The sequence below is a fragment of the Pavona decussata genome, unplaced genomic scaffold, assembly GCF_977016875.1.
Source record: "Pavona decussata unplaced genomic scaffold, jaPavDecu1.1 SCAFFOLD_439, whole genome shotgun sequence".
NCBI classification, from domain to species: Eukaryota; Metazoa; Cnidaria; class Anthozoa; order Scleractinia; family Agariciidae; genus Pavona; species Pavona decussata.
Window position 1 is genome coordinate 160,898 of NW_028145794.1, and position 26,483 is coordinate 187,380.

Here is a 26,483-nt window from a genome sequence, read left to right on the forward strand (position 1 = left end):
TTGTGGTAATGTGTTACACAGTAGGCCAATTTCTGATAGAAATGTTGTATTTAAAATGAATTACTTCTACATCATTTCTCTTATAATACACAGAAAAAAAGAAAACTTTAAATTAAAATGGGTTCGGATGAATTTAGACTATTATCTTTGAATGTAAGAGGTATAAATAATTAAAAAAAAAATAGACGAGCAGTCACAGTTTACATGGTGCAGGAAACAAAACGCAAGCATTATATTTCTTCAAGAAACACATTAGACAGTAGATAAAGAAAAACAATAAAAAAATGAAAGGGGCGCTCCATTGAAGTTTTCTTATGGGAGTAGCAATGCAAGGGGTGTTGTTATTTTGTTCCGCAACGGTTTTGTATGGAAAATAAAACAAAAGATTGTTGACCCCATGGGAAGACATCTCGGCATAGAAGCTGAAATCAACGACGAAAATTATCTCTTGCTGAAAGTTTACGCACCTAACAATGATAACCAATCTGCAAAAGTTTACGAACATATTATTAATATCTTGTGATAAAGACACTTTCTGTAATTCTTTAAAAGAAGACTTATACCACCTATTCTTTGAATGCCCCCATGCGCAATATTTTTGGAAAAAATTACCTCTTGGTGGTTTAACCTCGATAAGGAGAACATAAACGTAACTTTAAAGGAAATTATACTTGGGCTCCCAAATAAGACTGATATAATAAATTATCTTTTAATTCTCGGCAAACTGTTTATTTGGGATTGTAGGAAGATTTGTATCTACCCTGATTTCGCTTTGTTTTTTTTAAAGTTAAAATTAAGTAAAAAAAACCGACAAATATATAGCAAAACAAAATGGGAAGTTCGCAGTTTTCAGGGAAAGATGGGAAGTAATTCTTGCAAAATCTTAGGAGATTTCTTTTATTTACTTAATCATTTCTTCTGAAAGTTTACCTACTGTGTAGTGTGTTGTAGTGTTTAATGTATATGGTGGTTTTTCTCTATTCTATGGATCGATAATCATTTATTTGTAACACATGTAAAGCTGCAATTTGCAGTAGTCAGTTATTAATTATTGCAATTGTATGTATTCAAAAAAGAGACGCTAACAATTAAAATTTCCAGGGATTTCCTAAAAAATAATTATATATTTTTTAAAAGTACAACATTAAAAGATTTGCGTTAGTTTCAATTAACAAGTATTGAATAGAAAAATGTTAAAAACATTTTATAAGTTTGTAGTGATAGCCATGGAAACAGAAGTGTTTCTAAGTTATTCATTTTGATTGGGATGGAAATACATGTTTTAACCCTGAAGGTCTGTAAGAAATCGGGTATAGGAAAAAAAATCTATTGAGCAAGATCTCTTATTGATTAGTTTCCTATCAAGTACGGCAAACTGATTAGGAACTTGAGAATTTCAACTGTTAGAATTAAAGTTAATTTACGATTTGTTAAACAGACGTCTTTCTATTGCGATTGAAAATTTTAGCAAAAACAAATGACGAGCAAGGAAAATGCAACGGGCTTTTTAGTCGACATCGAATACCTTTTTGTCGAAAGAGGCATACACTAGTGCTGGGACTGAGAACTCAAGGAAATTCTGTTGTTGGCAGTAACTTTAACATAACTCAGTCAATATTCGATGACAAAAATAACATAAGTGGATATCTAAACTTCTCTAAATATCAATTACCGGTACATGTTTTCCAAATTTTAAACTAGTAAATGAAACACTCCCCAAAACCCCACTCAAAGTTCTTCAAGCTTCCCCACAGTATTTAATTGGCTGCTCCTCGCGTGCATATGCTCCTACACGCACGTTCGCCTTTAAGATGTCCTTAAGTTACCTGTTATAGTATTTCAATAAATCTATGCGGACCTGACCAAGACAAAAAATACAGCCTAAGTTCGACGCAAAAATGACATGTTCAGCTATGTACCAGGGATGCAATTAAAAATCAATTGTTAATGTTAAAAAAATGTTTTAACGCAAAAAGGGCCTAATTATGTGCCGACAAGTAATCGTTTGATAACTGAAATAAACACAACGACATATAACATCAACTCCTGCATTAACGTGAGATGACATATATATACAAGATATATCAAAAAAGAGAGGTTGTAAAACTTATCAATATTGAACACACTGAGTGCAACTGTATTCAAATCCAGCATTTGTTATTGGTATTTACGTTATTAGTGTTACAGGATACAAATAATTTGTAAAAAAAAAACAGTAAGAGTCTCAAACCTAGGCCAAGCGGGAACTCACGAGTATTATTTAACGGAAACAATTTTGAAGAAGGTATAAGTTAAAAAGGTATAGGTGGTTAGTAGACGTTCCTTACGACACATTTCGGGTTTATTTATTGATTCTCATTTTTCGTGGAAACCGTTTACCACGCGGACGACAATTGAGTCTAGGCACAGGTAAGCTGTAAAGTTCTTTAACTGCATGGTTGTGTTACTTGGTTTCTTTAGAATACTGCTTATAATATGAATGGGAATCGATTATGGGGAATTTAATGTTGAAGCCTTTAACGACTCTGCATCGAACTTCCTGTCTTGGAAACTTTATAGGATTTTCATGCTTGTAAGACTTATGCTTTCAAACAGAATTTTGATCCTGATAGCGCGAAACGTATCTAGCTCGATTTTCGTATCACCACCTCAAAATATCCTGTCAACTGTAGCGTTGGCCATTGAGGCAAATTAACTTATCTCGGTCATCGACATAATTTGCTATCTATTTTGACTGACATGCTGCCAGCTTATCCTAATTCAAGACGCGTTGCCTTCAAAAGAAACCTCCACCTTATGCAAACAGTTTCGTTTCGGCGCACCGCTAGCCAAGATTTTGCATTAATATGTTGTCGCGTTTTCCAGGTAAGTTACGTTGGGAATGCCCATCGAAAAATTTGCTGAAAAGAACTACTAAAACGTTTAGGTTATCCACATTCGGCTGCAGTTTGAGAGTATTATTCAGCCTTATGAGCTATTACCATATTCAAAGTGAGCGATGTCTTAGACTCAGCAGTTGTAGAATACGTGCTGTATGACATAGACGGTTTCTTAACTATTAATATCGAAGGGAGTATCAGACGTTTATTGGGAATCTCCAAGAATATAGTCTTAAGGTCATTTATTTATAAACAGCTTTATTCTTCCATGTTTAACTATAACGACGACGTAAAAGGAAACATATGAAACGAAGATAGTAATTTGTTGTTCGATTTCTGACGTTTCATGAAACCGTCATTCACCGGAACTGACTCTTTTATTTTGAAATATTTGCTGATGAAAACAAATGAAACACCCGGTTGTAACGATTCCAATGTCTTCACCCATAGACAACACTTTCATGAATATTATTTAGTAACTGTAGTTTTTATATTTTTCAGCAACAGATGTTGACACCAAATTTATTCGATTATTCAGCATCGTCCTGAAAAACTCTCAGCTATTGATATTGATCAAGCCATTTGCTGCTCAGAGCTCACCGATTCATTAACAAGCGGCATTGCCAGTAATTACTGATCAAGGCATTTCACAAGGCAACTTCGTTTATTAAAATAGAAATTATTTACTAGTGAGACAGGATATTTTCATCAATGAATTGTTTTCATTATACAAACAACTCCAAGTCAACGCCAAACATCAACTTACCGGGCAATTGAAACTTTTCCCATTAAAAAAAAAACTGTGACATTTGCTATTTAATAACTAGATTCTTTGTCTTAGCGTTAAAATAAAAGTATTTTCAGCCCACTTCTTCGGCGCTAATAAAAGTTAGAAATTTGCTAGGCCGCGTATTATCACAATCACTTGAACATAAAAAAGAACCAACTGCACGCCTCGTTTGCTTTATTTTTTTATTATTATTATTTTTTATTTTTTTAATTTGGACGATAACTGAAAATATCAAAGCTATATTATATTGTCACCAATTCCTACGAAAGAACAATCGTTTTAAATTACGATGCATATCACTTAGCCTCGTTGAACGCGGACTGTGGATGGTCGGTAGTCATGGATACAAGGCCCTGAGGCCACCCCTCATAGTCATTCCTCAAAATCTTTACACAGTAGCAACTGATGGGATTCACGGTCAGAATTACTTGATCGATACTATGGAGGGAAATACCATTACCATTACGAATGAAGAAGGACTTCTCACTGCATCAAAATCAGTGCTTCCAGGAGACATTACCGCAATCAAACTTCACAGAACCCAAATTGCGAAAAAGTACTGTCGATGTCAAACAAACTGAGAATAAGGCACTCTCCACGGTGCATGAAACGAATTTAAACGAACATGTGGAAAGAATTTCAAACATCCAAAACACTTTTCTGGACACGTGTATACAAGGGCCAAAATTTTGAAAAAAAAATAATAATTCCTTCTTGGCGTGCGCACGCACTTCAAACCGACAGAAACGTTCCAGTAAAGACCTTATCGAAGGTGAAGTCTTAAGACCTCTCAGAAAAAACTCTTCAAAATCAACATTTTAAGAAAAAAATACTTTATTCAAACAGAGATTACACCACAGAGATTACCCCGATAACCTTATAGATAAAACTCTCTCAGAAGTCAATTTCAGCGAAAGAATGTCGGTCCTACGTACAAAACAAACAAAAACCGAGCAAAAACATTTTGCCGCGTGCGTTTGTTAGGGAATATCGCTCTTCTGTGCCTAACTTAAAGACCATTCAGATAAGTAAATGGCACTTGATAGAAAATCAGCTTCTGCTAAGAGAGATATACAAAGACCCTTCCCTTTTTTCAAACAGAAAAGGGAGATCTTTGAAAGACGTAGTCGTAAGAGCAAAGCTTTGAAGGTCACATTCTTCCTATCTTGACCAATAGGAGCTGTGTTTGGCCTGTCATCATTATTTTTACCATTATGTCCTAAGAACAAGGACGTGACAAGAATGACAGCTATTTACTTTATTAAAGGAAATGCCTCAAAAAATATAATTCCGTTTCGACAATGTCGGTTTTAAATTTATTTGGTGTCTGAATGGGTAACTTACGCGTACTATAAGCTACTGCTTACGGGCCTCAATTTCCGTACTGTATAAGCCCATCTTATAAGAATTGCGAAGACAAAGCTCTCCAAAGTAAAGCACAAAAATGAAAGGTAAAAATGGTTTCCGCTTAGTTACAGCAAAACAATTAAACGGCGGCACGCTAAAATCTAAAGGCAAATATCTGCTCCGAACAAGATATGAGCAACCTTTGCTCTCTCGATAAGTCTATTATAAGGTTGAACTGGTCTAGTTGGCTCCTTTGAAGTCCGACGTTTGCTGTTATAGACTGCTAACGATGAACGACTCCCACATTGAATTCAGTTCATTGCAATTCCTTAAAGAATTAAAACGATATCATTTTGTACGAAGTAGAAGCTTTCCAAGAAGCCGCATTTGCGACTTCGGCTAAAACGTTTGCAGAAATGGATGAAACGAAAAAAAAATAATAATAGTAACTATGTTTGCACTCCGAATGTTGTCTTGAACTTTGCCGGCGACAAATTTGCTAAAAAAAAGCGTTAATAACAAAAAATTTTTTATTGAAGTTGCTTGTTTGGTATGCATAATATATGTATTGGGAAAATATTGGTTAACAAAGGGAAACACTCGCCAGAAATTGAATATAGGTTTATTAGTACTCGTTACCTGAGCGGAAGAAGCATTCTTAATATTACTTTTACCAATGTCGCCGAATGCAAGACAAAATAACACTGATGGACTAGAATGGCATAATGGTTAACACTGCTAACAGTAGTAGAATATTAAAGGAAGAGCTTTAGCCAAATTATAATGAAGTTCAATTTTGACATAAAGAAACCGACAGGAAAAGTTCCGTCGGATACAAATTTATTTCCTTTTAACATTTCCTTCGGAAAAATCATAAAGGTTTATCAAGTGCGAGTGCATTTTCTTTTCTTTTTTTTGGGTGGGAAGCTGAGCATTTCAAGGAAAAATTACCAATTGTCTTAATTTATGGAGCTGATGTTAATGTTTAAGAGCAAACAACACTTGAAAACAAAATATCAAGATAAAAACACTGCAGGCCAAAATTTGTAATATTTTTTTTCCAGTGAATAGAGCTCATAAAGCGATTAAACCTTAGCCATTTTTGGCTGACATCCTTTCTCCCATTAGCTTATTTTAGTTTGAAGAAACACTATATAAAACGGAATTGGGCTGCAGAGAAGCCTCTAATAAAAGCTGACAGTAGTTAATTACGTTTGGTGTTAAATGTTTGACTAAAAGTGATCTGAAGATTGGATTTTAAAAAAATTATTACCCTAATAAACTGACATTAGCTCAGCTGTCTTTCAACTAAAACAAAATCGCCATTTTAAATGCAAGGACGAAATAACAGGCGCGTTCACGGAAAATTCACGCGAAATTTCCAACGATAAAATTCCTCTAATTTAATAAGGTACTTGGAAGACCAAAGGTTGTTGTTTCAAAGGCAAGTTCATGTTAGTAGAGCAGGATTACTATTTGAACAAAAATGAATGTTTTTCGTTTATTACCAGATTAATAACTGTGTGAGAATAACTCTATTAACGCCGACTCAGTACAAAGCAAACAGAATACAGGATGCTGGCAGGAATGTTCATCAAAGTGACAAAAAACAAGAGAAAGCTTAAACTGGAGCTGTCAAATCGTTTTATGAATAATTTATCCGAAGCTACCTAAAGCAAATTGTTTGTTCTGAATAAACTAGACGTTAGATTCAATCTGTACCATAAGATTACAAGAACGGTTTTTATCACCCTGCCAAGTTTAGGTATTCCCTTTCATCGAAAGCGCCGCAATGCATCAAGGTTGCCTTAAAGAATTCAGCTGTTAGGTCAGAATTTAAACTGTTTCATTCTTCTGCGTCTATGGCCATATTCACCAAATTTAAAACTGCAGTATTAATTTGTATTTTTTTATATTCACTTTTGTGTTTCAGAACCTTGGAGAAGATGAAGACAGTCAAACTGCTAGTATTGAGTACCCTGGCGATGTTTCCATGTGGTTTAAATGGTACTTATTCTTTCAAAGTTCCGCTTTGATTTTCTTTTCCTTTAGCAAAACGTATAGAAACTTTTTCGTTTAAATTTGCATCGTTACAAGAAAAAGTACTGCATTTGTTGACACAGGTTGGTTTTCGAAACATTATGCTGTTTTGTTCGAGGTGGCCATTTCTCAGCATACATTCAGCTTGCACGGTATATTAATAGATTTAAATGCGTTTTGATAATACTTGGACAAGCTGGCTTTGGTCATGGTAACAATCTTTCCGCTGGAAAAAAAAAGGCAATTGGAATAAACTAAAAAAGCTGCTTATTATTGTTATGTTAATATAGCAAAGACCTTTAACCCAAACTGTTTATCAAGATAGCCGTGTATCTGAATTAAAACGCGGCAACCATTAAAAAAAATCCTTTTCAATGGTCGATAATTTCTTTTTCCTTTGATCGCTTTTGGATTTATTCAGCCGGTTTCGAATTGTGACCCATCATTGGCACGTACTTGTCAAAGCATTGTTTGTCTAACTCCTGTTAGCGAATAAACGGATATCAAGTTATATAAACGAAGCCAGTGCCCAAACGATTGTAAAACAATTACAAATGTAAGGCTCGCTAATGATGAATATCACCAAACCCAAATTGTTCTGTCAAACATGAAGTCATACGAAGAAAGGAAAAAAACTTTCGAACATCAGATGAGTGGAAATTTATATTCATGGTACCGCTTAGCATTAGGAAAATTCTCGAATTACCATCGCTAGCAAATAAAGAACAAAACAAAAAACGAATCATTCCATGCGTACACGTACTTGTAGTAAGTTTGTTTTAGATATTTTGTTAGGTTGTTTGTTATTTTTGTCGTTGTTTCTGTTTTTGTTTTTTTCCTTTGTGGTTTGACAATGAGATGTTTATCGCAATCTCCAGAAAAACTGGACTTTAACACCGAATCATCACAAAAGTTGCTATAATTTTTTTGCTGTTTTCATTTTTGTTTTGCAATGTCCCTCTCTACCCAGTTCATCTACATCTACATATACATTTATTAAGTTGATAAAATTTTGTAAGACATCACATCAACTGTAATAAAAGCTAAAATAAAATATACTTATATGTACACATATATGCACATATTTATAAGTTAAATAAAAGTAAATATGTCAAATTACAAAAAAAATAGATGATAATTCAAAATTATAATTTACTATAATTTACTTCACTTATTTCACGTGCTTTCCTAAATTTAACTTAAAATCAGATAATGACTTACAATTTACTAAGTCAGCGGACAGTGAGTTCCACTTGGTTATTGATCTAGGAAAAAAGGAAAACTTAAAGACGTCCTTAGAAACTTTTGGCATTCTGTACTTCAAAGCATTTTTATTGGTAGTAAAGGCGACTGAAAGTTCATGGTTAACTCAGGCTTAGCTTAATCGGGCTGAACAACTAGCCCCCTATTAATCTTTTTAATTTTAATTCAGTATATAGTGAGTCAGTGGATAGCATTGAAAGCGCTCTCTACTGCCAACTCAGACTCTGGATAGTATTTGCTATCATTATCTTGGATTTCGTACTGATCAGAAATAAATTGAGTAATCCACCTTACGGGAAAAAATAGCGGCTGTACATTTTATCACCATTCCTTTGCAAATCTAACACAGCCAATAGGAAAACGGAAAGTCATATTTTTTTGTGTGAAGTTCGTCCCTTTAATAACAACATTTCGTTTACTAGATTTGAAGTTTTTAGAACTTTTCTATCCATTCTCATGAGCGGTTTTTTTTTTAAGATTTTCTTACGCTACGAATTAAGATGGATTGGGGCCGGCTATCCACTGGCTTAGTACATTTGAAAACAATGTTTGACGTTAGTGTCAGTGATAAATTTTAAAAAAGGGTAGACATTTACCTCTACTTCGGTGAATAAAAAAACGCTGTTAAAATATCTTAATTTCCTTAGCATTGCCATCTCGATAATGTTTAATTTGAGTAATCGTACAGCGACTTTTGCTTCCACAGGCGTTTTCAGTAGTGTACCATACAAGGCGTATACAGATGGCAAAAAACACAGCTCGGCAACCTTGGCGTGTCAACGCCATGGCTTTCAACGTTTAGCAAGGGTTAAAAAGACTGATCAACTCAACCAGGCCAAATCTGTTGTTAATTCTTCTCTACGGATGAAGTATTGGACAGACCTTCGCCGGAAGTAAGTGTTCGAGAAGGGTGTCTGTTCCTCGCCCCTCTCCACAACTTTCGGGTCTCTCGGTAGTTTTCGGGGTCTCCCCAGGCTTCGTTTGGTAATACAACAAAAATAGCGCAGGACTGTGAAGTTAGTCTAGCGTTGCTGTTCTTTTTTATTATTTATTTATTTATTTATTTATTTATTTATTTCATTTTTTGTCAGCGCAACTGCAAATAAAAAGCTTATTCCCAAATGGCTTCCATTTTAGTGTTTTGTTGTTTGCATGCAAATTAGCTCCTCTTGCCTCGTCCAAGGTCAAATCAGTTCGTTTGATTTTGAAGCTTAAGAACAAGGTTAAAAGAGCTTATTTGAATACGGACAAAAAAGTATAAAATAGTAGCCACTTTGGAATAAGGTCTGTTAAGTTTTTCTTCCTAACCTAAAAAGTACTTTTACTTTCGCAGAGATGGCAAATATGTCTGGAGTGATGGCTCCACTCCCAGAACCGACGCAGAATTTTTCCAAATAGTGAAACAAATTCAGGCTGTCACCTACTGCTTTCTACTAACAAATAGCCAAAAACTGGAATTTGCAAACTGCACAGACAATCATGGCTACATTTGTGAAAACTTTCAAGGTAAACTATAACAATTTAGCATGCATGTTCAGATTGCATTGGAATATGCTTACCGTATAGCTGATCCACAGGATAATCCATTATAAACGAGTAAATATGTTGATATCTGGCGCTATTTAAATTATTCTTCCACTAGTGTATGGGTTCAAGTGGTTTTAGAAACTTTAGTTGGCATAAAACGTTCCACCACCAGTTCACTTTAAACTTAACCATATCTAGGCGGTTTTTTTTTTTTGTTTTGTTGTTTTTTTCCTCCTGGGGCTGGTAAGGGGGCGGGGGGAGGGGGGGCGGGCGTGGAAGACCCGCCCTTCATAACTTCTCAAGTATCAACAGTTATGACAGAGGGACTTGGAGGATACATAATACGTCCAAAGATGACCCCTTTGAGGTTCGCAACACGAAGCGATGACCATATTACGTGGTAATTAGGCCATGATAGCCAAATGGCGGCCATCTTGGATTTCTGGATTTTCCCAAAACTTCAGGAAAGCGCTGAAAAGTAATCAAAACCAAAAAAGAAATACTAATTTGAGATAAAAACATAAACGCCACTAGAACAAACCAATTTGTCTTCATTTAAAAACGGATTCTCTATTTTCTTAAAAAAACTGCCTATCAAAAATGGGTTGTCATGATAACATCAAAGTCAATCAACACTAACCGACCACACCAATTTTTGCCAGGTTAATTTCTGAAAAAAGTTCTGACATTTTCTCGAATATTGAAAAAAAGGTTATTAAGGTTTAAACTCGCCTCGGGCATAATACCTCCCCCGCCCAGGTCTAGATAGGGTTAACGACTTACTACAACTGAGCTATGAAGTTTTTGTCACTTGTATATTAATGCATTTGAAATGCCAATTTTCACCCAGCTTATGTCTCTCGCGACCATTCTCTACCCATTCCGTTGGTCATCTTCTCTTTGTAGGTGTACCAACAACTTTGACAACTCAAGTACAGCCTACAAGAACAGTATCAATATTAAACCTGACAGTTGTAGCCTCAGGTACAATGGATAAACAAGTTACAACAACGACAACAATAGTCACTAACAAAGCAACGATCGTACCTACCAAGACCTTGAGTACTGCTTCACAATCTTCCAGTATCCCGCCAACAGCACGTATGACTCCAGAGAAGCTGGTAATTCTTTGCTCCGTAGTACATGCTCTATGATATAACGGAACTAAAACGTTTTGAGTAAATCTGTTACTTTCGAACTCTCAACAAAATTTAAGGGGGCGAACCCAAATTACAGATCTAGAGTTGTTGCTAGGTATCTTTCACAAAAAAAGTGTTTTTTATTTATTTATTTTTTTTTTTGGTCGTATCCGTAGGGTGGCACTAGTAATGAATGTCTGAGGATGAATTCCTGAAAATGTTGCCCTCTATCAATCAATATTTGTAGTAATTGCTAAATATCTGCTTTTGCTTTTAATAAGCTAATTAATTATTCCTTTCTATTGTAATCATCATTATATTTAGTTAAACTAGATGTGCCCTTCTTCTCTCTTCTTATTTAGTGTAACTGTTAAGCTTAACCTATTTATAAACTGGGGTGAATCAATTAATTAAGATCCTTTATTTAAACACTATAAGAATAAAAGCATTACATTCTTGAGGGGTCATGTGTAACTATTACCTAATTTACCTACCAAAAGAAATGCAAAAAATACATCTAATGGATAATCAGTTTTAAAAAGGTAAAAGTATGACAGTGCAAAATGTACTTTTGAACGTTTTATGCACTAGTAAATATGTATTCCCTAAATGTGGGATCAGATTGCACCTTTCTGTGAGATTGCTTAAAACTACAAGAGTCTTTAAAATAATCTGAGACAAAATTCCATAACACAGCACCTCTATAACGAATAGAATGTTTCATAAAATAGGTGGAAAATCGTGGAACAACGGTCTTTTTATATCCTCTCAAGTCAACGGACTTGCGCCATACAGCTAAATCTGAGATCGCTGAGGGTATATTATCGCCAACTATGTTGTAAAATAGTTTAACGAGACTTAGTTTACAAGCCTAAAAAATTCCCGATCATTGCGCGTAAGTGGCAAGTGCCAATTCTAATCATGCATTACAAAGAAAAATCCGTGTAAAAAGAAAGGAGGAAAGAAAGAGAGAAAGAACATGCAGAGAGAGTAAATGGGCCGGGGGAATTCCAATCTTTTTCTTATAAATCGGGGATAATAACGATTCAACTTTCTTTATAACTTGTCGTAATTAGCTCGTATTGTTTACACTAAGGATAGAAATATTATAGAAAAGTCATAGAAATATACTTGCCTATGATGTTATCACTTCTGTAAGAGTGTGAATTCTAAGAAATGGATACGCTTTGGTTTGCGCCAGGAAAATCGTGAACGTCACTATGGGCGATTCCTTTTCTTAAAAAGTTTGGATTTTAAGGTTGTGTGTCTGTCATGGTCACGTACAATGTCAAGTTGTGGAAGAGACCCGAAAATCTTGCACAAATCCTTCAACTGATTAAGCAAAGCCAACCAGCTTTTCTTTGTGAATTCAGGTGGGTGAGAACCTTCCATTGCAACAATATTCCGGTTAAGAAGATTTGAAAACACCCGTCGTTGATAAGGGCAAGGAGGGGTGGCTGGCTGTCTGCTGGAGAGCCATGAATTTTTGTATAGGTTCTCAGTTCAACTGCTAAGCTAAGACAATGAGTGTATCGCGTGTGGCTTCACTAATTTTATCCAAATTAGGCAGAGGGTTAATTTCTAAAGGCGTAATTAAGATCGTGATAATAATCATGACGACCATGATGATAATGATGATGGCAATTATGAAAGTGATGATGATAATGATGATGATGACGATGATGATGACAACTACAACGATAGTGATTTTCCTTTTTTTTCTCTGGAAAGATTCAAGAGTATTTCACTAAGATGAAAGAGCTGAATGTGGTCAAAGAGGATTCTTTACAGGTACATTCGATAAATGTTTTGTTTTCATTATCTGGTTCCACAAGTTAAAGCATGAAATAATCTTATACATTGGAATTCAGTAATTCTTGGTGACGTGTTATATTTATTACTATAATGATCACACGGCGGTTAGTCTCACTCATGGTCTCACCACAGTTATTAACTATAAATAACATCTCTCCACGTGCCAGTAGGCGCATAAGGCCGAGATAACATGCAAACTTGATAATCTTACTTAATTTTTGGAAATCGAAGTTTTCGAAAAATAATCGAAAGGTTCGTGTGACCTTCGAGCAATATAATGGAAATAGTATGAATTCTACTTCGAGTTCAGTTCACTAATACGCTTTCGATATACCAGCAAAAATATTTAATGGCTTGGATATATTAAACGTCCTCTCTCAACTTGCTATTTCTAGTTGGGAAGCTTCATCATTTAAAAAGAACTTTATAACTCTCCCCCCTTTATTTTATGTTTCATTGAAAGATACAAATATAAAAACTGATATCATTATTGTCAATTATAGATTGCTATAAACGCGACATCCACACTGCTGTCGCGTTTTCGCAAGAACTGGTTTCCTAAAACAGCAGTAAACTTGTTATCAGTGGTTCAACAGCTTGAACGTTTTGCTGTCAAGTACACAATGGTTCATCTGAACACGAGCTCAAATTCTACACGCACTACCATTAAGACAGCCTTTGGTAAGCAATTACATGTTAGCCCTTAAAGGGAACTTGACCTGCACTCTTGAGGAAAAGGGGTTTTAAATTATTGAAAATGCTGTTCAGTTTCAAAACACGATTTTAAAGGTACCGTGCATCGCTTTTTTGCATTTCATGGCGTTATATGGTTGCCCTATTATTTCCCACAAAAAAACTTCCGGTTTCTGTCAATAGCGAGAACCTACGTATAACGTAAAAAAGGAGTATGTAGTCACACGTGGAAATATTTGGCGTAAAGAATATGACATTCTTAAATTTGAACTTCGTTCTTTAAGTACACAGTTTCTTAATTTTTCAGGCTTTCTTTTCGTAGCTGCTATTAAGCAGTTACGTAACTTAAAAGTTGCGTAAGTAACTGCGAAATCTTTCATCCGCTGTTCAAACGTATGAATTTTATGTATTTCACTTTCAAAAGAAGTTATAACCCAATCAATACTGTCTTAGTGTATGTTGCAAGCCTTTCCCTGCTTCTTGGTAGTGTAGTTTTTATTTTTTTGTTTTTTTTAACAATTTTTATTGCCTTACATGACACGTTATTTACAATACTGAACACTACTAACATTACTTACAATACTCACAATACTAGCCACAATAACCATATCTACATTATTAACAATACTTACTATACTTACAAAACGAAAAGTAGTTACAATGTCCACACTACTTATAGAAATAATGCTGTCTTCCAGTGAACACTCACTGCTTCGTCCCAAGGACAATTAAATTCAAATATTTTCACCTTGATTTATATGCAAAAACTATTATAATATGTCTCGTTTTGAAAGGATCCTTTCGTTTCATTTTAATAAAGTTAAAATCTTACCAAAACATGCATTAGCTTAAAACTAAGATTCGAGACATGGTGAGCTAACGCGAGTGCAAACTTGACATTTCAAATTAACTCACAAAACATAACAGAGCTATTCCTGTGAAATGGTGTCGAAAATGTGTTTTTTTTTTTAATTTACAACACGCATACAAGAAAGCCGCTTACAATACAGTATGTACAGTATGTATGTACACTTCACACTTGGTAGTGTAGTTTCCTTCGTTTTGAGTTGCGCGTCTTTCACCAAACTAATTGTCGTTTATTTCATTGGCTAGTTATTACGGTGCAGAAACTAAACGCTGGTCACATAAGTGACGTCATTTTCCCTTCCGATGACAATGGAAAACTGCCTTCTGATGACTGGAAAGAAAAGATAATTTTGCCGGCAGAACTCTTTGAAAAGGGAGGTATGAAATACGTGACAACATTTCTCGATTAGATATTGGTCTATAGATCACGTATGAAAAATACAGTAGGTTACACGAAAACGGTTTTGCCCATTGTAAAACGTTTAGAAAGGCTCGCAGCCATATTATAAAGCTTTTCACCTAGTAAAATGTTTATTTTAAGGCATTTTACATTTTCCATTGGAAAATATTTACATCGCGCAGTATACATTTAGCACCTTACTCCTCATCTATCCTTTATCGTTTCTTTATCCCTCGTCTCCTGCACAGGTCGTCCCAACGGTTTTGCTTTGGGAACCTGGTGTGTCATATGAGCTGCCATAAAAGGATAGCGAAAGCAATTTTCCACTTAGCAGTAACGTTATTTTATTCAAAGTATCCTTCTTCTCTTGAACAGATACTGTAATGGTTGGCATATTATACACCTTCTTGCACGAGTTACTGCCAGACGAAAGCCATGCGTTACTTGATGGGTATGTATTCAACTACAGCGAACTTGACTGAACAAGCTTTGCTTGTTCGTTTTTTCAGGCCTTTCGTCTTATTGATAATTTTTTATATTGTTCTATTTTAGGAAGAAATTGAAGAATACAAAACTCGGAACTCGAATCATCGCCTGTTCTGTTGTCCCCAGACCCCTCAGGGTACTGCAAAGAAACGTTACTGTTTTATTCACGTTAGAAGAGGTAAGTTCTCATTTTCAAGTTCCGCTTCCCTTGTTCCTTAAAAAAAATCAGTTTTTCTTGGAACATAATTAAGCATACGCTTTAACGGAAATCAATAAGTCTTGGGTGGTGGATCTACGTCGTACTATAATGCAATGCACATTAATTTACAGTTGACGTTACGTTGTGATCACCCTTATAGACTTTTGTAAAGGCATGCAAAACAAGACATATTTTTGGATTAAACTGCTGGGTCCAGTTGCTCGAAGCATGGTTAGCGCTAACCCGGGTTAAATGCCATGACAACCTATTGGTTTTAATACCTCTTAACCAATGGTTAGCGCTAACTATGCTTCGAGCAACTCAGCCCTGATTATAAACTCGATAAACTCGGTTGTTTTCCTTTCACATCCTGTTGACTCAATTCATCTATACAACTGGAATAATTTCAATACGTTTTGATAGCCGAACAATGAATGACTGAATGAACGAACGAACGAACGAACGAACGAACGAACGAACGAACGAACGAATGAATGAATGAATGAATAAATGAATGAATGAATGAATGAATGAATGAATGAATGAATGAATGAATGAATAATTTACCTGATAAAAATTTAAGAAAAAAATAGAAGAATTAAGAAGGTAACTGGTAAAGAAAGACAATTATTCTGAAGAATTTAGCTTGTGTTTACCTTCACAACTTTGCTTTCATGTATATAATTTGACTGAGCGCCACAAGGACTTCTGCTTACTGTTTTTTCTCATTCACCATTCATTTTTTGTTTTGTTTTGTTTTGTTTTGTTTTGTTTCATACTAAAGCCAGCAAAAGCGGAGGACACACCATATTGCGTGTTCTGGGATTTTCAGGAGAGGTATGAGTCACAACTTGATATTAGAATATACTTACCATAGGATCGATAACGTAGCTTTCGGCAATATTATGAGTCCTGGCCTTAAAATCTGGCGTCGCCAACTGATTTAGAGACGTTCAAGTATTATAACGAAATCAGGAGGAAATTTACCCTTCACTTCCCATACTTTCTATCGTTAACTTCCACACTGCAATTAAAATATATATAAATATATTTTTAGCCTCCGTGTTATTTGGAGATCTCATTTTGCTTTCCTCGACTAGGGACAAATCTCTAGAGCTGTAATGCACACAATGGCTAAAATGAGTCCCAGAGAAGGCTGAAAGAATCTGACCTTAGAAGGTCAAGCTCCAAGGTCACCTGGGATAATGTGACACTATGAAGCTGAAACAGGTCTTTTTGATTTAAAGTGAATTTTTTCCTGTGTTCAGTTGTATTATAGAACATTTATTTTACTACTGGTTTCGCTCTTTTACATTTGTTTTATCAAGTACTGGTCTACTCTGGTAGTTATTTTATAGACGGCCCCTCGATATGGGCAAAAGCCTATCTCAGCCCTATTGGCCTTCTCTCTTATAGCCAGTTAGGCCCTTTTACTAGCTAAAAACGAAAGCAAATTTTGCGGTAAAGACTTTGTGCAAGTCTTCATAGTGGCCACTCCGCCTGAAGGGCAAATAATATAACATGTCTACAATTTATTGAATGTTTTGCTGCATTGTTTCTGCAGAAGCGAATTCAACGGTTCCTGGTCAACTAGAGGATGCTCTTTGGTCAACAAAACTGACACCAAAGTTGTGTGCACCTGTAATCATCTGACGAACTTTGCTATTCTGATGCAAACAGGAGAAATCAAGGTGATTGTAACTATTTTTACGCCAAATTTAGAATTCTTTGGCTGTTGTCAGCTGGTGTTTGTCGGTATTAACTTCCATTAGTCATTAACTGTGAGTGTTAGATTTGCGACGATTTCAATTTTCCCGAACTGCATATTTTCGTCTGCTAGCTTTCATAAAAAATCTCCAAAGCTGCCATGGAATCTCTCATGTATAGCATAGCATAGCATAGGATAGTATAGTATAGTATAGTATAGTATAGTATGGTATGGTATGGTATGGTATGGTATGGTATGGTATGGTATGGTATGGTATGGTATGGTATGGTATGGTATGGTATGGTATGGTATGGTATGGTATGGTATAGTATAGACCCCCACATTGGAAACGTGACCACCATTTCTACGTGTTCGTCCAAACTGCCTGGAGATCTATAAATATTCGCAGATGTCAAAGCAAAGGAAGCACCTTTTCCTCAGTTGTTTTAAGATCTTGAGTATTGATCCGGCCAGAATTCAAACCCCGCGACCTCCTGCTCAATGGCCCGGTGCTGTACCAACTGAACTAACCTGGCAGCTCTCCATTAGTTAATTTTACTGTAATCACAGACCATATGGATTACTTTGGTCTGCGCTCGACGTTCTACTCTATTTATCCAACTATCATTAATCTAATAATATTTTTCACTCGACAGACTCCTACCAAACATCAGGTGGCCTTGGAAGTTATTACCTATATCGGCTGCGGTCTTTCACTTTTGGGAGAACTTCTGACTATTATAACTTATCTGGTTTTAATGTAAGTCGTATTTTTCTGCTTTGGGATCACTCCCTTAATGCTGCCTAGAAAGCTTCACACGATTCAATGCCCAACAATCAGTGATTTAGTAATCAAATAATCGTTTGTCTTACGACGTAGTTACTTAAGTCAGTGTAGATGGTTACGCCGGTTACCTGACTACTTACTGGTGAAGACTAACAGTAAGAAGGTACAATCTACAACATGTGTGAGTAACTACATTGTACATCGTCAGAAACAATTATTTTATTTATTATGATATCACTGATCTCTAATTAACAATTATTTGTTTTTTATTAGAAACTATTCTACCGCCATTATGTTAATCAGAGTGTTCTTAAAGGTTAATGTGATTCATACATTCATTTCTTTTTAAGGAACCTCAAACAAGAGCAGTACCAAATACGCCTCAACCTTGTGGTTTCCATAGCAATTGCGCAAATCATTTTCCTCGCGGGCATTGATGCTACAGCTCGACAGGTAACTTACTATGACTAGCAAAACGACTATTGGCATTACTGTAACAAAGGGATGACGAAGGAAGTTAATTACGCAAGCCCAAGCATTTAAAGTGTTTGAATTTCGATAAACTTAGTAGAAGTAATCATGATAAAAAGGTGATAAAAGATTACAAGGCATGAAGATGATTGGTCATCTCAATCCACGGTTCTTTATTTGGAAGATTTGGCAGGAAAGTGAATGGTCATTCAAATGGTGTTTTTTCCTCATTCATTTTTACTTTTATTTTTATTTGTTTTTACTCATTTATCATTTATTATTGAGTCATGTTTTAATATAAATACTGTCTGAATTAATTTTAGATCTTGTAAATAGCTTTTCGAACTGAATCGAACTTAATAGCACTTTATTATATGGCCTTATTATATATTTAGGTTATTTTTATTACTTACATTTTAACGGTACGCAATGCTATCCCTTGGCTGCCATGTATTGTTTTCAATACAATCTTTATCTTATCTTATTTCTAGTCAGGTAAGCCAGAGACTCATTTTGCCGACATCATTTCACTGCATTACATTGATATTCAAAACTTATTGAGATTGTTGTTGATGTCACTGTCCTTTTACAACTTGGTAGAGTTATACCAAGTTTGTACAATAAGTCGTAGATTAATGCCCCATTCACACCAAGGCTTAAACACGTTTAAAAGCTGTTTAGTTAAACACGGTTTAAAATTGTTTCCTTATAAAAGCTGCTTTCGGATTTTTGTCGACTACAGACTTGGCACAAATGAAAGCACAAGTTAAAGGCCCACGTTCACCCAAGATGTATTGCACGCCCAGGAACAGTTTTCATATATGAACCCCCCCCCCCCCCCTCCTATTTTATTTAAGCGTGAGGCAAGTGAGAAAGCAATAAGCGATCACGAAAATTCTTCCCCTCCAGCACGAGTCATACAGGAAACCTGCATGAACCGCTTGAGTTTGTACAGCCAAAAAGATCACGTGTTTGGACAATACAGCATTTCAAAACAAAAACAAACGACCGCAATGACTCTTGGGTGAAGGTGGGCCTTTAAATTCACTTGAATCCAATGTCAAAGCTAATGTTTCAGCTTTCTGTTGCTTATTTTTATTTTGTTAAACCTGATTTAATTAAACATGTTTTTTTTTGGTGTGAATGGGGCTTAAGTCGTAGAATAAGGTGTTTTCATTTTTATTCCTTTTCTTCTTACAGGTAGCCTGTATCTTTGTGGCAGTGTCAATCCACTATTTTTATCTGGCTGGTTTTGCATGGATGCTAATGGAGGGCATCTACCTTCACTTGATGGTTGTTAAAGTTTTCAACACGATTGTTAAAATGAAGCTGTTCTATGCTTTCTCCTGGGGTGAGTACTGAAACATTTACTCGGCTTTACCTTAACGTAATTTTGTCAATCATTTAATCCTTTATTAATTTTATTAACGTTTAGGGAAAATTATTCCCCATAGAGTAAGATCGTCTCCTAATTCAACATTAGATTTCTCTACTAACAACATTTTAAAACAGCTATTTTTTATCAAAAATCGTTTTCCAAAACAGCATTTTTGAATCTCTCATAAGTAGCGCCACTCGAAATAGAAGGCATGCTCACTTTTTTTATAAACATGTTCTTGCGAATTCAACAGAAATTACAACAGTTGACTTGCAAATGCTTCAAGGCTGTTTTCACAAACACATTACTGCTAAACAAACATAGGTAATTATAAAGGTCCGTATAAACGGTTCAACATTTGGTTCAACGTACGTTCAACACTAATTGTTGAAGCAAATGCAGGGGGCGTTTGAACAGGTCGGGCAACATTGTTGAAAGCTTACAAAATGTTGAAAGTTTGTTGAAAACGTGTTGAATCAAATTAAATCGGTTTAAACGTCCATTTAACATTAATACAACATTTCCTTTGCTCTCGAAAATGTTGAATGGCGGTGAAGCCGTTTGAACACTCCGCTCAACATGCATCACTCCAACATTTGTTCAAAGTCCGTTCAACTTTTGTTGGACGAATGTTGGTCAAAGGTGAAACCGTTTAAACGGGCCTAAGAGTTAGTAAAAACTAACAAGGGATGAATGAGGAATAGAATATGAGGACTATCCATTTTTCCTCAGACTCCTTCGCGCAAGCTGTATTGTAAATCAATCTGTATTGTAAATCAATATCACAGCCTCTGCAGATCAAACTGTTCTTTTGTTTGTTTGTTTGTTTTTTTTTTAATTTTTTCTTCCTATACTGTTGTTCATACATGTTTACATGCGTTTTCCCCCTGGTGTTGTATATTGTGTTTGTTCATTACTGTGGCTTCCCAGTAAATGGGGGAAAATATTCCATAGCAAAATGGAGCCGTTCAGGCACAAATACCAAACCCGCAGCAAAGGGCTACAAAAGACTATAATAAACACTCGTTTTTCCTAAGAGCAGCTTCTGAAAGAAAGCGACTCCCAAGGAAAATATCCCTGTCCTACTGCCTGAAAAATATTAAGGATGCTGTATTGGTTATTTATTTATCCATTTATCTATTTATTTATTTAAATATAAACTTAAGATAGAAAATGTACCACAGTTACTCGAGTTTCACGCACTAAGCGATCATCAGTCTGATGATCGCTTAGTGCGTGAAACTCGAGTAACTGTGGTACATTTTCTATCTTAAATGTATATTTCGCTCTGCGTGTTTTTGCATCGAGCACTCCTGCGACTGAGTGAAGCAATCATTGTATTGTTTGTTTGTTTGTTTGTTTATTTATTTATTTATTTATTTATTTATTTTTTATTTATTTATTTATTTATTATCACTATTACTATTATTATTATTATTATCATCATCATCATCATCATCATCATTATTATTATTATTATTATTATTATTATTATTATTATTATTATTATTATTATTATTGTTTTTTACTATTAGATTTCAATGGGATCCATAATAAAGTGTGTGACCTAAACGGTAATATAAGTGGCTTTAGATTAACATAGAAAATTGGGGCTTTGTGTGTCCTTTTTTTTAATCAGCTTTTCTTTTCCAGGATTCCCATGTCTTATGGTGCTCATATCTTTGTTGATTGCTTCCCAAACAGAGGAGGGTGTGATGAGCTACTTACAGAGCAACTTGTAAGCTTATAAGTCCCTATCATTTTAAAAGAATTTTATTAACTACAACAACAAAATAACCTCACTAAGAAATTAAGGAACACAATTATACTAACCTGCAAGAATCTGTTGCTCTTTCTGGCGGGTTAGTTACATTGCATGCTCTGCCTGGCTGAATACTAGTCGCCAGGTCGCGGATTGTGTCAATGGAGTAACAAAAAAAGGTCCTTCCTCACCTCCCATCTCCAATCATGGTGTGTTATTGCTCTCCGTCGGACTTTCAATAATCCCATAACCTCGTTACTGTTGTTTTTAATGTGAATGTTCACTATCATGTCTCTATCATGTCGCTGTCGAGTTACGTGTTCAACGCAGTCAGTCAGCCTTGCAGTTATTTCAGTTGCTGATGTTTATTTTTGGCTGAGGAGACCTTTTACAGATCCTGCTATACTTGCAGCATTTTCGTTTGCGGTCCTTTGCAGTTTATTCTTTAATGAATTGGTAGTCATACCTAATTTATCACTACAATAATTCTGTATTCATTACCTTTGAGACCTCCCCCCCCCCCCCCCCCCCCCACGTTTCCTTTCCCTCTGAAGACGATTATCACCTCTATGGGAGATTACCACACCCCTTTAGAAAAGTTGTTGGAGTACTCCATCAGCATAAGGGCGTTGTACATGACAATGGGTGTTTTTGAATTTTTATGTTTTTTGTTTTTTATTTTCCTTTATGTACACTAATTGCAATTTTAACATACTCTATTTTCCTAGCTGTTGGATTTCCTTTTCCAATAATTTGGTTTGGACTTTTGTAGCTCCAGTTCTCGCAGTTTGTCTGGTAAAATTTTTTGTCACTATATGGAGTGTTCTCATTCACGTGACTACCGGCCATATTGGTTTACTGAAACAAAAGAAAGTATTTACATAAAAATAGAGTTCAATTCCCAGTTTAGTTTGGGACGCCAACATGGCCGCCATTTCTTTGTTTTGGGGACACCAACATGGCCGCCGTGACGTCTATGAAAACACTCGTTACATGATCCAGGTCATCTACTTACAATAATCAAACCTAAGGGCTACCAAATAGTATTTTCTCGCACATTCCACAAATTCCCCCATTTCTTACGACCCGATTAAGGACTCTTCTCGGGCATCTCCACAACACTGGAAAATGAATAGTGATACGTGATGTCATTTTGAACTCCATTTGGAATCTAGTAAATTGGAAAGCCCATACACTCATTTCTCATCACCGAATGTTTGATTTTGAGTGCTGACGTTTAGAGCGTTAACCCTTTGTCAGAGCGAATTCTTAATTTAATTCAATCTTACGAAGGGCTAATTATAACGCTAATTATAACTGTCAGTACTCGAATCTCTTTATGGTGGCCAAATTACCTTTAGTTATATACAATGTTGACAAGCCAAACATTCGTTTCTACTCCTCACCAACCTAGCACCACAGTAATTCTTTAGAAACTAACTACTTTTCGATTTGTCATGACCGGTTGGCTCCACTAGTCATTTCAAGATTGCCTCTTATTAGAACGTTTGTTGACCGCGATCTGAGGAAATATCCGAAATGATTTCTAAATTTTATCAATGTTTGCTATCGAGGTGCCTTATGTCTTTTGTTGTCTTTTTTTTTAGATAAACTCGGTTATTCTTTGCCGAGTGGTGTACGAGATGAAAAAGATGCAGACCGCAAAGGACGTGTCAAGCATAAAGTAAGCAATTTTGAGCCGAAAATTAAACTGCAAGAGTGGTACTGCAATTAATTTTATGAAACAAGGATTTTTTTAAAGGATAGATTTTTTTAGTATATTAATTCTACTTGTTTCTTGTTTTCAGGCAGGGCTTGAAGGCTTGCGTTGTGTTGTTTCCTCTCCTGGGAATGACTTGGGTGTTTGGCGTTCTGAGTGTCACCGATGCTGGCCTTGCATTTCAATACATTTTCACCATTCTGAACTCACTACAGGTGCTTTGAATGTTCTCATATATAACCTGCTTAGTGGATGTCATCATGTTAACGGTGCATCTTAATAAATAAGTTGTGGTTATTGGATTATTTCAATCAATTAATGGATTGATAAATTAAATAATTAATTACTTTACGCATTTTTATAAATTATTCTTTGGTTATTGGGGGTTACTGCTTGACTGAATGGCTGTCTGATTGACTGCATGGCTGTCTGATTGATTGATCGATTGATTGATTGATTGATTGATTGATTGATTGATTGATTGATTGATTGATTGATTGATTGATTGATTGATTGATTGATTGATTGACTAATCGACTGGGAGTTACGCTGGCTAACTGTAACACAGCACCTTTTTACCTAAGAGACGCTGTTTTTACTTTCAAATGTATGACGGGTTGCGCCCCTGACTACCTTAGATCCAAGCTAGTTACCAGGGGCCAAGCTTCCGGTCGTGTGACACGAAATTCACAACAGTTGAATATCCCTTTATTCAGAACAGCTACCGGTCAGCGGTCCTTCCAGTACAGAGTTGTCAGTTTATGGAACAGCTTAGATAAAGATCTTAAACTTAGTGAAAATCATGAGGTTTTTAAGCGTAAACTTAAGCATATATTGCGGGACACTTAGGTATTTATAGACTTAATTAGTAATTTTCTACCTTTTATGTATCGTTCTTATATGTATATATAATTAATTTACCTTATTTTCATTTTAAACATGTTGTATTGATCACCGAAAAGCCCCTCTGGGGAGTGTTCAATAAAGTATTATCTATTATCTTATTCCAAAACTGAATGATAAACGATAGCTTCCGGGTGATATGGCTGTGCGCATGCGTAAGTTACTGGCCAGGTCGTGGGTTGGTGTCTGAGTGTGTCACTTGCTTTCATTGATTGTCTTCTTGATAGTGTAAAGTCTGTCCTATAGCGTAAATGTACTACAACAACAACTTCCATTTAAAAAAAATCTAAATATTGATGAAACTTTTAGCTGTGGACACCGACAATCACAGGGGCACTGCTATACCAATTGCTTCAGCTCTCTTCTTTTATATTAAATTTGATTAGGAAAATAGTTTCCAGTGCTATTGAACATCAGGTTGCACTTGTTTATAATTTTCAGGGATTCTTCATCTTTGTTATGCATGTCCTCCGTAGCAGCGATGTTCGAGCAGCGTATCTGCGAAAGAAACAAAAATGGCAATCAACAAAGAATGACAACTTTCCAAACTCTCGGTCAGATGTAGACCGCTCCTGTGAGCTTCCTGGGAAACATGCCATGAGTGTCATCCGTGGAACCACAGCAAGTCCTGATCCATTTCTCAGAAGGCACCAGGTTTCTCCCATTGCCTCCGACACGAGAGAAAGCTGCCTTACTCCCGTGCATTCTTAAAGCAAGGAGGATTTTTAAAAATTCCTGTAAAGCAAAAACCAAAGTAACGTAATTCGGCTGGTGTTAAACGTAACACAAGACAAACTAAAACATGCATTAAGTATTAAGCACAAAGAAGAAAACACGCTGATAGAAAAGCTACAATATCCCGTTCTCGAAACAGTGAGGAGACTGGTACACGTAAGGGATTATGGGATCGTTTGGGAAGACGGATGAAGATAAGTGCATATTTCGGCATTTTCTTGGAGTAGCGTAACTCTTTTTAAATAGTTTTCAACTAAATGAGTATTTCCAATACTACCGACTTCCAAGAAATGCATTTATTCAACGGCGCAATTTCCTTCCGTCTTCCCAAACGATCCCATAATCCCTCACTAGTACCGGTCTTTCTTATGTTGGTGGAGGAAAAACTATTTAGTATACCAGTTCACCGAATCTATTGTATACCTATTAAAAAGTTCATCCACACGCGATGCATAGCTTACCAAAGAATACACAATGGTTTTCAATAGCAGAGGGCACATCCACGGCCACAGCCTTAGGTCAGAGGCGATCTGTAATACCAAAGCATGTAACAACGGGAACATGTGCCGCACAAAGCGTTCCGGCTCATGTATTACCTTTCATCAAGGGCACAGTGTATAAATGTACTTATTTCATAATAAAGCAGTGTATATAATTGTAGTATTATTATAGTAGTGTTAATTTTTGAAGCTTGCGTGTTATCCCTGTAATTCAGTTTTTAACTGCAATGGTGATCAATAAACCTACGGTAATTATTAAAAATTATATTACAGAATTTTATTGTGACACATATATTAGATTGCCCAGGATAAGCCGTTTCCTTGTTTGTTTCTTTGTACTAGTTCTACGGAGCAAAAGAACGTAAACGGACCTAACTTCTTTAAACCATGCTTTTCAAGCGCATAAAAAAGCGATGACTACTAAAAAACATATCCTTATATGGAGTTATCTGTAGAACTGTAGAATCGCTTAGTAGATGTACAGTTGTCAGTGTTTGATTATTATTTTGTTTTATTTGGTTTGTTTATTTCTTTGCATGTATTTTGTGCTTTTCTCTTTCTTCTGTCACTTTGCGCTGACTTTGAGTATTCACAACCTTTTTGAATATTGAAAGAAACACCACCAGGCTTTGGTATCACATTTAATTGTTCAAATAACCTGATGTCTCTGTGGCAACAAGATTTTGACAGCCATGACTCTGGAAATTTTTATATACTTTCCCGTGTCCTTCACATTGGTGGAAGTACACGGAAAGGTAAAACTCCCCCTAAAATGCATTAAGTCAGCAAAATGATAGCATAGACAACAACCACTTCACCGTGCGAGTACGGTTAGAATTATATAATTGTATAATTGTATATTAGTATAATTGTAGATTAGTATTACAAAAAATAATCAAATAATATATGAGGAGTAATAAAGGTCTTTGACTATTGTAATGTTGTTAGAGGATTGTCTTATCTGGAGTGAGAATGAAAGTACGTTCTTAGAGATAATGCTACTGGCAAATTTAACAATTAAAAGCTTCAGGTTCTGTATATAGAAAACATGGTTAGAATGACAGACTTTCTCGT

At 35.7% G+C, this 26,483-nt stretch overlaps 1 protein-coding gene across 4 annotated transcripts; it reads left to right on the plus strand.

Moving 5' to 3' along the window:
• The first annotated feature begins 2,299 nt into the window (after nucleotides 1–2,299).
• LOC146450590 (adhesion G protein-coupled receptor L1-like) lies at nucleotides 2,300–26,341 on the plus strand. Of its 4 annotated transcripts, none has more exons than XM_085100233.1 (20): nucleotides 2,300–2,409; nucleotides 6,950–7,023; nucleotides 9,026–9,212; nucleotides 9,653–9,825; nucleotides 10,753–10,967; nucleotides 12,717–12,776; nucleotides 13,304–13,481; nucleotides 14,607–14,738; nucleotides 15,136–15,211; nucleotides 15,313–15,424; nucleotides 16,230–16,282; nucleotides 17,010–17,136; nucleotides 17,810–17,913; nucleotides 18,291–18,393; nucleotides 19,612–19,762; nucleotides 21,443–21,527; nucleotides 22,280–22,346; nucleotides 23,159–23,235; nucleotides 23,360–23,486; nucleotides 24,616–26,341. In XM_085100233.1, the coding sequence occupies exons 2-20, from the start codon at nucleotides 6,963–6,965 to the stop codon at nucleotides 24,883–24,885; spliced, it is 2,358 nt and encodes a 785-aa protein (XP_084956359.1). In that variant the 5' UTR covers nucleotides 2,300–2,409; nucleotides 6,950–6,962; the 3' UTR covers nucleotides 24,886–26,341. The 4 variants fall into 4 exon arrangements, with proteins under 4 accessions (XP_084956359.1, XP_084956357.1, XP_084956356.1 ...); XM_085100231.1 differs by lacking the exon at nucleotides 2,300–2,409 and adding an exon at nucleotides 2,815–2,865; XM_085100230.1 differs by lacking the exon at nucleotides 2,300–2,409 and adding an exon at nucleotides 6,609–6,844.
• Nucleotides 26,342–26,483: the final 142 nt, after the last annotated feature.